General features: G+C 40.4%; 1 protein-coding gene across 1 annotated transcript in view; it reads left to right on the top strand.

Moving 5' to 3' along the window:
- The first annotated feature begins 8667 nt into the window (after positions 1 to 8667).
- Positions 8668 to 13173, top strand: part of LOC139968016 (uncharacterized) — a 33146-nt gene continuing 28640 nt past the window's right edge. The window contains exons 1-3 of the mRNA XM_071972292.1: positions 8668 to 9052; positions 10033 to 10124; positions 11095 to 11169. Coding sequence (XP_071828393.1) covers positions 9004 to 9052; positions 10033 to 10124; positions 11095 to 11169 — 216 coding nt within the window. The 5' untranslated portion in view covers positions 8668 to 9003. The remainder of the gene's footprint in view (positions 9053 to 10032; positions 10125 to 11094; positions 11170 to 13173) is intronic.

Genomic DNA, 13173 nt, shown 5'->3' with positions numbered 1-13173 from the left:
CCGACACCGTGGTCCCATCTCGATGTCATCGTACTATAAAACGATGGTTACTCGACGGCATTGCGAGGGCTTCACTTATTCGTGTTGCCTTCATAAGACAGTCCTAAGCAACTTTACAGAGTAGAGGCGTGTGTAACTCCCAAAGCTACAATCACAATTAACCACAATTCAGTTCCTGCAGAATGGCATACTTTGGTGATGAGACAACCAGGAAAAAGAAAGCAGCAGCATTGCTTGTTTTGATGTACCTCAGAGAACATGATGAGCAACTTTTACAGGCCCAGCACCTCCTCTTACAATAAGAAAGCATTATTTTATTTCACTTTGTCATTTCTTGCTATTTGCCTTTCTAGCATTCGACAATGTACTTATCAATACGTCGTCGTGTATAGCCATCGTGTGGCCGTCGTGTGACATTCGTGTGTCCTGCGGGTAAACTACTTATATAGAAATGCACATCTTCGTGTTGCCTTCGTGTGTGGTTCGGGTGCCATCGTGTGACCTTCTGTAGGCATCGTACTTGCTTCGGCTGTTGATTGGCTGTTGACCAAGGTCGGGGCCATCTTCGTGCGCAATTTAAAATTCCATATTCGTATGGCCATCTGGTGTCAACTTCGCGAGAGTTTGATGCCTGCATTATCACGACGATGCTTTCTTTCTGATGCACCGTTGTTCCTCTCTCTACCAATACTTATCTGCTGCCCTCCCTTTTTTGCCGGAAAAACATTGGATCTGCCATTGAAATTGCACCGTATTAAATATTGTACGTGACTTAATGTGTACGTTCCTAGTGGAACATGATTTCAAATAAAGCGTATATAGCAATTGACCATAGCTCACATAAACACACTTTATGTGAACTATTCTCATAAGATTACACACAGATTACAGCAGAGGGGAGGGGTCCTTGTTCACTGTGGAAGTAATTACAATCATAAAGTTGTTACCAAAAATGCCATAAATTATGACTTAAAAAGTTATTTAAATTTTACATATGCTGAAAATTTACAGGAGGTGAGAGGTTTCTTTTTTTCCCCGCACATGTCATGCATAACTATGGTTTGTATACGGTGAGCTGTTTTAGCGTGCTACAGTCCAATACTGGGATCGTTAAAAAGGTATCATAAAATGAGTGATATACAAAATATGCAACCCCAAGTGCTGCGACTTTCGTCCCTGAAATAAATATATTCATTTAGGACTATACACATTTAGCAAACTATGTCACTCCAACATTTAATCAATTAAATTCGGCCAACTTGGCTCTTAGCCGTGCTATGTATGCACCCTATATTCCCCGCCCATAGTGACCGTGGCTAGGTCAGCTGTGACATTACGTATGTTAACCTCCGGGTCATCATCATGTTCTCCGTTATAACAGCCACCAGTGAGCCACGAGCTAGCAGATTAGATTCCAACTCGCCCCAAACCGCGTGCGGCGTATCTGAAAAAGTTAACTTTCCGTTGCTTGCAAGTAACGTTTTGTTCGTGTCGCTACAAAATGCAGACAGTAATGAAACGTGATACTTTGTTATCTTTAGCTGGACCTGAGATGTCCATCGCTGTATGTTTGTACACTGTGCTGTGGGTATTGACCTGTTACACCTCATTCGAAACTAGGTCAGATTACTATAGACGTTTCTTTTTGCGCAAGTCTTCACACCCTTGAACTATCCAATTGTAAAGCAGGCGAAGGTGAGAAAGACTAATTATAGGCCGTTCCCACGAACACGGGCTTGCTTCACCAGTGATCGACCTATCGAGGGGAAGGCAAATTGCTCCACTCTTTTCTGCGTGGGAACGGGTCTAGCCCGAGCTTTATCAAGCCCCTCATGAGAGGCGTGGTTAGGACAGCTTAGCCCGGGTAAACGTTGATTATTGTAATAAAGCAATTGTCTTGGGGTGTAAAAGTTCAAACAGATTTCATCAGTTGTGGTTCCGCCGCTTGCTTATTTCAGTATCGACATAAACTATGTTGTATCTTCTAAAATTGGTTGTGTACAAAAGACAGGTACAGTGAGAATGAAGGAATTACATTAGGCATAGCTAAGTAGTACACAGTGTAGCTGCCCGCATATATCAGCATATAGTATAAAGTTTCAGCTGTTAATCAGGTGAGGATGATAAGCAATTGTTTACTCGATAAAACATAAGAAAAACATGTTCACTTGTTTAGGGTCCGTTTATCTTTACATGAACGTTTAGAATAGACGATATATTGTGCACTGTTAAGGTTAGACTCAAAACTATAGCCTATGCAATAACGCATATAGGCCGATATTTTTCCCCGACCGACAACGGCCGTGAAGGTATGGCCCCTGGGTGCCTTTTGCAAATGCCGCTGTATTATTTGTCATTAAAACTAAGGAATTCGCTATTTTGAAGACGGTTTGACTCAAACATCTAGACTTATAAGTATTAGGCCTATAATACGTTGACTATATCGGCTTTACCCTTTTGTGCATGGGCGGCGATCCTGGGGGGGAAGGGGGGATATATCCCCCCCATGAAAATGGGTGGAGGGGATGTAATACACCATATCCCCCCCCCCACCAAATGCCAGGGATAAGAATATTTTCATGCCTACTTTTATGCATCATCGTTAATGTACGGCTCTTTTTTAGCTTCATTTCTCGCCTACCATAAACGCAGTGCGATCTTTTCAAATAAAGCGTCTTTATAAAGCAAGAATAGTTGACTGTAGGCTTCATTGGCCCTATAACAACAAAATGTATTATTGCGCCGACGGTATTGATATAGTACATATATGCACCCTCATAGTATTCATATAGGCCCTATAGTAGGCCTACACACGCACATGTTCCCTCGAACAGCTGAGAATCTCATGTTACCAGGGTAATGCTTAATACACGTTTCACCTGGATGCCCTAGCAATCGGTACCTAGGAATGTAACTATGTGTAATTGTGTATTGCATGTGTATAGGCCTATAATAGCCTGCATGAGGCCATTTTCTTCATCGAATAATATAAAAGAGCTCTCGAACATTCTAACGTTGCGCCTGAAACAAGATTGAGTTGGGCAATTTTCCCAAAATAACACCCGAAATTAAAAAAAAAAGTATTTTGGATCCTGATTATGAGATATTTCGGACATGACATCCCTATTTTAAAGTTGGGTATATGCGCTTGGAAACCTCGGGAAGTGCCGTTTCCGGCCATCTAGAGGGTTTGTTAATCCCCAAATTTTCTTGTACGCTTCGCGCCAACTTATGGTGGCGCTACGCTTAGATAGTCAACAAGGTCATATCCCCCCACTCGGAAGTACGGATCGCCGCGCATGCTTTTGTGTATAGGGAGTCATAACAGCCTGGACACGACAACCAAACAGTTTGATAATCCCCTTTATTCTTGCATCAAGATTGTAACCGTGTGATCATGATGTTGTTATGAATCCCTACATTGACATATTCCTTCGAAAGGTATAAATGATTCGCATCGACCGCTTTGACTACTGTAACAAATCACATAGGCAAGGGTGTTGTTCAATAACAACTTCCCGACATGGACGTTAAATGGATGTGTGCCGAGAGCAGTGGCGTAGCTAGGATTTTTTGAGTGGGGGGGGGGGCCATGGGGGGCTGTTCTTTCTAGTGGGGGGGCCGGAGGTTACTATCTAAGCGGAGCGCCACCATGGTTGGCGCGGAGCGTACAGAGAAAATTTGAGATTTCAGCACCCCCCAGATCGCAGGAGATGGCACCTGTGAGGCAAAATAGCAACCAAAAAGATGTGCAACTTTGGTGACAGAAATGCAAAAAAAGTTTTTTCTCTTTCATGCTGACTGGCCTTGCCAACTCAACCAGACTTTTAACTTGAGGGAAGTTGGCATCATTTGCAGGAATTTCAGAATTCCCAATATTTTATATCTCTACCAGTAGTGGAAAATCCTGTTTCGACAGTTTCGTTGGCATAAAAAAGTTGTTTTGTGGAATATTCAATGACATATATTCATTTGACTCGAGGCAATATATGAATACCCTGGGGGCAGCGATCTGTTTCAAATATTGGGGGGGGGGGGAAATCTGCTTGGATGCAGGCGAATTACTGTCAAAGCGGAGCGCCACCATTGGTTGGCACGCAGCGTACAAGAAAATTTCTGGTTTTGATAGCCCCCCAGATGACCGGAAATGGCACTTCTCGGGCTTGAAAATGACCAACCAGATGTACACTTTTGCCTGAGAACCAAGTTTTTCCTAATAGTTTTTTTTTTCATTCATAACCTTTTGTCAAGATTGTCACCAGTCACACATCATGTTCGACCTCATTGCATTTGTAGGTAATTCTACGTAACGCCCCACAATACCCGTCAGCCCCACTTTTCAAGGTTTTAAGCCCATTATTTGTTCAGAATTTGAATAATAAATTCACTTCAAAACATACCCATAATGTTGCACTAAATTTCATGTATGGACAACCAATATAGAAAACCCCCCTCAACCACTAACAGACCGGTCAAAATTGTACGAGTGTAGAGGGAAGTATACTATGATGAAGAATGTTGGTCAAGGGATTTTCGAAATTTCAGACACGGTTAAATTATTGGTGTACAAATATTAAAACCTCTTATAACGGCTACTATAAAACTTCGATATCATAGAAAATACCAAAAAAATATGCTCGAGGGGGAGGGCGGTCTCCACCCCTTCACCCCCCCCCCCCTCCCTTCCCTCCCTTGGCTACGCACCTGCCGTTAGAAATCTTGTAGGAAACAGGCCAAATGGAAACCCAGTGAACCCATATCGATGTGGATCCTATGTATGATTGTACGTACTTACACTCATACACAAGATGCAAACCAAATTTCATTACGGATGCGGTCCGTCTAGCTATTCATTTCGAGAAAAAAAAGTAAAAACTACTTTCGGTCATATATAGTAACAAATTGTGACACGGTTAGACAGGTGCTTTGCGAGGAATTTGCCAAGGGAGGGGAAAAGCTTGTACCCAGACTTTCTAAGCGTAGCGCCACCATAAGTTGGCGCGAAGCGCAAAAGAAAATTTTGGCCGAAAATGCCTCCCAGATCGCTGGAAATGGCACTTCCCAGGCCTTGTAAGTTGCATCTAAGCATTTTCTATTTTGAAATTACTAGCGATATCATAAAAAAATACAAAACAAATGCTTAAAAAAAACTATGCAACCAAATATTGGGGGGATATAAGATACTATATCCCCCCACCTAAAATATTGGGGGGACATGTCCCCCCCCCCGTCCCCCCCCCCCCCCCATGATCGCCGCCCATGAATACCTGATACCTCGGCTCAGAACAAACGGAGCCAATCTTTTGATAGATTGTTGCGCTAGGTGGAAGCACTGAACATATTTTCAGCAGATATCGCTATCACGCAGCACAACAAGTTTCGTGGTGTATGGTCGCAATCGTCGCATCGACCATTGCCATGCCATGCTGTGTGACCATTCTCATGATTACTACAGATATTGTATTATTCTTATTCTGCCAGATGCAGACGAGAAAATTGTGTAACTCTATTTCCCAAATTATTGAACAAAAAATATTAGCGAATCGCACTGATGAGTGTTTTTTTTTTTTTACCTCATTCCCAGTTGGGGGGGCCAGTGGGGGGCCAGCCGGTTTCATGGGGGGGCCTCGGCCCCCCCAGGCCCCCCTCCCCCGTAGCTACGCCACTGGCCGAGAGATTGGCTTCGGTCAGCTTGCGAGCCTACAAGCCTCCGTGGCTTCTTTCGCGAGTTCCTGCTTGCGGGAAGATCACATATACATACATACATACATATTCCCAGTGAACAGTATCAATAATAGTTTGACGCTGTTCAGAGCCGTATATATACGGCTCAGACGCTGTTTAATATATATAATGGCGCTCTCTAGTTTTCCTTCGTTCTCATTGTGACTGTCTCGCATATTACGTCCTAATACTGCATAATAAATAAACATTTATATGACAACTGCATGATTCATTCTGAGTTATTTAGACTATAAATTATGTCCATATTTCGGTATAAAAGGAATGTAATGATAATAAACACTTTTGAAGTTTTGTGTAGATGTTGATGGGTGTGGAGGAGGGGGGGGGGTACAATTCTTCTCCAGCTGCATTGAACCATATGTCTCCTCCCAGGTTCCCTACCTTGTGCACGAAACTATATAGCAGTATACACGTAGAATCTCCCCTTCGGTGTTCAAACGAGCCTAGTCAGTTGAAAATGAAGGATCCTTGTATGTTTATTTCATCTAATGTGTATTTCATCCGTCTCAACTATCATAAAATCTTCTCTAAAGTATAAATCATAATTAGCTTCTCTCAAATATACACACTGATCTCCGCCTTTTTGAGGGTGCTAACCACAAAGTTACTTTAAAACTTTCTGACCAAATGTATCTATATGTATACATTACGCACCACAATTCCAGTATTTGAATGTTATTTCAATATTTACTCACATCTGTAATTGCATTTTCCTTTAATTCATTTTACTTGTAGAAAACTTCGCATATGGCAGTGTTATATTATTTCCCCCAAGAAATGTATCCCCCCCCCCCCCCCCAGTTGAACAGTACAATGAACCATTTAAAGGAGTATGTAATGAAGGGAATACGGTCGGATATTCTAAAGGGTGTTGTAAATAAAAATGAACTGTTATCCAGCTATTTACAACTTACTTCGATTTTCTTCTTAAGTTTCTGCATTTGTACTCTCACACCACATTAATGACATCATCCAGTTGTGAAAGGGAAACACTCTTCTTCAATTGGCAACAACTCGACTCTCAAGTTGTAATTACATTCTTATATGGCTTCAACAGAAGGGCTCTTTCATGTTTTAATCAAACGGAAAAGAGTTTGAAGTTCGAAGCAATTAAAATACATTTTAGGTTTTTGAGAGAATGACTATGGAGATTGAAATGTTCGGAAACGTGGAATCCTGAAAAATTATCATGAATATACTTTTTGTGATTATTAAAACGTAAGCGCGGAACCGGGAGCCTGTTTCACCTACATTATTGCCATCTTTGCAAAGTACACAATAGAAAATGTGAATTGATAGAATCACAAGAGAGGGAAGGGGTCTTAGACTAAAGTCAAATTGGGAATTTTGACCTCGGTGCATGGGGTAATAAGGGGCATATTTGGCATCGAGGTTTACCGCAACGGAAATCGCAAAGGTGGAAACTGAGTAAATCGATTAAATCTCTCATACTGAGTCTCACAGCACCGGCATCAACAAAGACTTGGGTCCCCTAAACAACTATATATCAGTTCTACAAAACATATGTAATCCGTTCATTGCTCCTTAATCCGCTTCCTGTATACAGTCATGGTTTATTTGGTTCTAATTCCATCAATGCAACTTACACTTTTCTAGCGTCATACTTTCATGGTGTTACATTTTGTACTTTTCATTCGATTGTCAAGTATTGCTGACGGAGGTCCCAGGGGGACCGAAAACCCAATATAGTTTCTAAAACTTAACTCCTTATTTGTCAATTATGAGTCATATCTTATCAGTGGCGTCACCAGACTTTTCAGTCTGGGGGGGGCACAGGGGGGCACCAGCATTTGATGGGGGGCACTTAGGTGGATACGGATCGCTGTCCTGGGGGAGGGGTCTAAGGGGAGGGGTGTCCCCCTCCCCTTTGGAAAATTTTCGCATACGGAGGATGGGCTAGATGCAAAATGCTGCCACATTTGATGCTGAAATTCGATCTGAAGATATCTCCAGAAATTGCTATTTTTGAGGTAATGATTTTAACAACGCGCAGAATTTTGCAGAGGATATGAATCACATGCTGTCGATATTATGCCTAACCCTATCAATAGAACCTACATTTGTTGAATTAATGTGTGCATGACCCCCGACTCCTTTCTTGTCCTTCTCGTTTTCTCCCATTATCTATTAAGATGTAACAGGTTCCAGCATCGTTATTGGCTCCTGTCAGGGATCTCACCATGCAATCCAAAGTTTGATCACACATCGAGTATGGCTCAGTATGCAGGTGTGAACATTCGCCATTTGTTCCTACAAGCATCTGACCTCAAATGACCTCTGCACCCCCTACACAACAGGGTTAATATATGGGTCCACAAATATAGGCAAGTATGGTGCATGCGGACCCTCACATTCTCACATTTTGTGGTATGGCGTGAGCACTGACACATTCAATGTAAATATCGACACCTGTTGTGATGGTGCGGGTTACGACTTCGATACCCGACGGTCAAGGATAAACTTTTTCATTTTTTCGCAGCTCATTTGAAGAAAATACGAATTACTGTGCTTCTTTGTCCTTATGAAAAACCAACTCAGATGATGGGAGTTGAATATAACAAAATATATATTTTTTTTTTACCAACCAAAATCTCAGATGGTGGGGCACTCGGGGGGCACTAGGTTTTCCAGGGGGGCACGTGCCCCACCCTGCCCCCCCCCCCCTTGGCGACGCCACTGTATCTTATTCTCTTGTTTCTCTAATAATATATTTATATATTAATATATATATGTATTTGCAGGGAAAAACTTCGACACCTGAGATGTTTGTAATTCGACGTACGTCATAGTCCAATGTGCAAACGTATGTCTACCTCAAACTACACGCGATTGCAACTTTCCTTTTGTGTGTATGAACTCATTAACTTTTTGTTAATATTGCAGATATATTACAAGGGCGCCGTGCTGCATTATAGTCAGTTTGACTACAGTATATACACATGTCATAGACTCAGTTAATTCCTTATTCGCAATTGAGTAAGTTACACTTAACCTTGAATTCTTACGTGCATACAAGTTCACTTCTTCGGCATAGTGAACTTCACCTTCACTCATCACGGGACGTTGAAAGCTGTAACGTTTTTGGATTATTCACAAGTTTTTACTTGGCTTACACAAGTACATTACTGAAGCAATACTACCACTGGCTTACTACGATCGCACGGTTACTACTATCACACTCTACAGTAACATAGGAACCTTCTGCGCATTCAGAGAAAAGCATAGAGTGTCTGCTGTATGGCTGTGTCAATATCGAGAGCTTACGAAGTGCTCGGTTTGGAGGAAGGTAAGTACCACGGGGAACAAACGCCCAAAAGACCGAGTAAATTTTTTGTCACAGACGTTTAAAAAGCTAAACAGCTGATGGAGAAAATTGTATTTCAAATCTCTTAAAGACTAGAATAGGAGTGGTTTTAGTTTGCATTGAAACTCCCCTCTAACCGGTCACTCAGTCGTTGGCCAAGCCTAGGCCCAACTTTAACGTTATCTCTATCATTACGAGAACACACGACGGTATCGGTAGGCTACAATAGTATTAAATGTGCCGGTGATTACCAAGTTAGGCCGATTAGAAGAACTCAAGACGTTTTATTTATGAAGTTATTAGCATATTCTGTAGTGTTACTGCAGACACGGTCTAATGTTTGACTTAGCTCATACTTGCATACAGTTCACCTAACACTAACATAACAGTAACAATTACACATTCATATTAGGAGTAGTAAACTGCACATTGGCTATGTGGAGCCCTAAATTACTAACATCAACACAGTAAGTATAGATTAAGCCTAAACAATACTGTTATTACAGTATAGCCCTGAACATGGCTACACAGTAGCACTATTACATTAAGTTCCCTAACATAGGGATAATGGTTTCCAAGATTGAAACTGTAGTATGCAAAGGAAGTACTATGAAACATATATCTATTCCCATCTCAATGGCTTGTTCCATTGTTGAAGCACATTTTGCAATAATTTGTGATGCCATATATGAACAACACATCAAACTGGCTGCCTTTCATTTTATTTCACTAATACACTTGGGATCCCTCCACAACTAAACTAATTTGGATGCCACAAATAACCAATTCAAATTTCAAGCTATTAAGCTTACAGTTGAAGCAATATGTGACATGTTCTGAACCCACTGTTCAGCCTTTTTTTTTTTTTTTTTAGATAGAGCTCCATGTTTGGAATTCTTTGTACAAAGCCTTCTACCACTGTTGAAATTTTAAACATAATTTTGTTGTTCTTCATTTGGCAGGTGCCTCCGCTGATGAAATACGATCTGCTTACAAGAAACTAGCTTTAGCATGGCACCCAGATAAGCATGAAAACTCAGAACTCGCGACAAAGGTAAACATTGAGACAGCTTCTCAAGATATCTGTTAGACACACTGAGGTGTTACTCATGTGTATTTACTATTAGGGATCCTTGGGCAGAGGAGGCTTAGAATTATTTTGGACTAGAGTGAGCAAGGATTGGGAGAAGGGGAAGGGATGAGACTTGAGGTAGGGTACATGGAATTAGTTATTTGAGAGAAAGCTAAATTACAAAATTTTCATGCTCTCAGTAATTATTTCATCGACATTCATGGCAAATTTTTAAGGATGTCATCTAGATGCCCTCGGAAAACCAGATCTTAACCTTTTTTTTTGTCCGGACCATAAATTTGGTTGTCCGAAAAAATGTAGCAAACTTTTGATAATTAAAAACGACCAATATGTCCACTGTAGCAGAGATGTGTTGGGTTTGTGAATAGAACACTAGCTGTGGATCAGTAAATCTCCCCTATAGGTGGATCATATGCCTACCACTAATTTCTATCTCTAAAGTGATGGAGGGTGATACAATTTTTCATTTTTTTCCCCTTTATTTGGGGGCTTTTAGTCACAACACAATCAGAATTTTTAAGTAAACAACCAGCCGGACAAATACCGATGCTGGTTTTAGTTGTCCGATCGGAAAGTTGGTCCTGTCTGACAACCTTTCACAATTTGCCCATTGGGCCATTGCTGTAATTTATGTATGTGCTAAATTTAATGTACGTACAGTAGTCAGTGATATTGGTTCTTAATCACAGGTCATGAAATACATTTTCACTGACAAAATCTTAAGTTAGCTCAACGACCCTTTCTTCTTAGCATTTTAAGCAGCCAGCAAAATTGCTGAAAAAGTTAATCTTTAATTTGAGAACTTAAGCTTTGTGTGTGGCTTTGTTTTAGTGATTAGGAGATGAGGTGTATGTGTGTGTCTGTGTTTGTTTGTTTGTAATTTTTCTATTCAGCTGCTACAGTGCTAGTAATATTTCTTTCTGAATTACAGAAATTTCAGGAGATATCGTCAGCTTATAAACGCCTCACCACGCAGGATGAGGAAGATGATGTAGAGTTGAGCTATGTAAGTCTTCTTGATATTCTTCTCTGTTTATGTTAAAACTTGCTGCTGTCACTTTTGCCTGGTCAAGAATTTGCTAGTTTATCTTGGTAGGTGTTGTGCCAGTAATTTGGCCACCATTTAAAGGACATACCCTGCTAAATTGAGGCAATATTTTATGCAGCATTTTAGCAAAGTATTCAAATTGAAAAGAGAGAAAAAGAAAAAAAACTGACATTAGCAAGCTGCAAAAGCCATAGATGTAAAAAGTTAGAGGGCCTGAAGTTTAGATTGATCCGAGCTTGATCTCCTTCAGAAGCTAACTGAAAGGAAAACAAACTTAGAAATATATTAAGAGATACAGATGGACAGACAAACTTAAACTTAACAGTGAATAGATTACTTTTTAAGAAAAGTCACCCAGGAAATAACCTGGGCCAAACTACCGAACAACTGATCCGCTCTCAACCCCAGTCCCCTTGCATCGAGACTGTGACTGTGTGATCATCGTCGGGTGTGCATCACCATTCCCCTTGAAAGGGAACAGATACTACATATGTCCTTAGCCAAAAGGCCAAAAAGTGAATAGATTGTATCCTTAATTCTAGTTTTATAATAATTAGCCCTATGAAAAGGGTTTTGAAGTATTAGGTAGCTTTGTTTGTATGCCATATAGGTGTATGTAAGTATTACGTAGCTTTGTGGTCTATTTGTGTTTCCATTTTATGCATTCATGTAGGGTTTTCTTAACAATCCGTCAACATTCGATAAAAAAACGGTGATTTTTAATAAAAGAATTTTACTCTTTACCCACACAAGCTGTTTGTACTTAGATAATCAGTTCCTTGACAGTGTTTTTCTTTCACTCTTTGGTAGTGAGTATTAGAAGTCCCAGGAAATGGAATGTGCTTAGGATAATTGTAAAGGCATCATGGTAAATAGGAAGTGTTTATGTGCATAGTGTTGTCATGGTTGAAAAGGTTACAATGACCATGTTGGACTATGGATATTTCTTTGGTTAGGCTGATTGGATTTTTGCACTGATGAAGAGTATACAGTACAACCATGAATCTTGTATTTGGTATAATTTAGTAACCTGTGTGCCCATGTGTACCAGTGTTGCCATAGATCTGTAACCCGTTAAAATGTTAAACGAATGAAAAAAGTGCCGTTAAATATGACAGAAATTGCCTCTCAGTTAAACGGCAAGTCAGTCCTGTCACCTAGCAATTTGTGGAGAAGGACATCTTCCTTAATATAATTCCAAACAAACATTTGCCATTTGAACACGGACAATTTGCACTAGTAGTACAAAGTGGCCACTTTGGTTGTAAATAAGACAAAACTTCTCATACTAAACTGGACTTTTGACTATTCGTGTTCACTGCCTCCAAAACAGAAACATTTCAGTATAGTTTCAAAATTGCGTAAAAACTGCTATCCTACCATTGAACCTTTATGCTATGGAAAGATAAGCCTAAGCAAATTCGCCCCCAGGGTATTCTGTGTCTACACTGCCATAGTTGAGGCCTGATTTGTATATATGGCTGAGCCAGTAGTTGAAACCATTCTGTGAATGAACCGAGGCTAAATTTATACAAATATGTCCCTCATTGGCCAACTACACCCTCTGAACTAAAAAAAATAACGATTACAGTGGGACTAGAATTACACAGAAAAATTGTTCCGAAACAAACATTATTTTCACAGGCAGCTATATTTTGTAACCCTACTACTGTATTATATAGGCACTGTTTCTATTGGATCTACAGTATGCCGGGCTATTAATATTAGCTACTGTAATACTGAACATAATTCTCCTTCGAATGAATCTTTTGAAGATCTGTTCTGTGTTCAAATACCATAGCAGACCAGAGTGGTATAAAGTTGAACTGCACATGATGTTCATGCATAGAAGCAGTCTAACTTTACTTTCTATCTGAAAGTAGAAGTAATAGTACTGTATATATATCCTACATGCTTCTTCAAATCTGTGCCTCTTTTTCCAAGACTGACCATGTGGGTGTG

The sequence above is a fragment of the Apostichopus japonicus genome, chromosome 5 (genome assembly GCF_037975245.1).
Source record: "Apostichopus japonicus isolate 1M-3 chromosome 5, ASM3797524v1, whole genome shotgun sequence".
Lineage (NCBI taxonomy): Eukaryota > Metazoa > Echinodermata > Holothuroidea > Aspidochirotida > Stichopodidae > Apostichopus > Apostichopus japonicus.
Note: the sequence above shows the minus strand (reverse complement) of the source record. Positions and strands in the feature narration are given on the sequence as shown.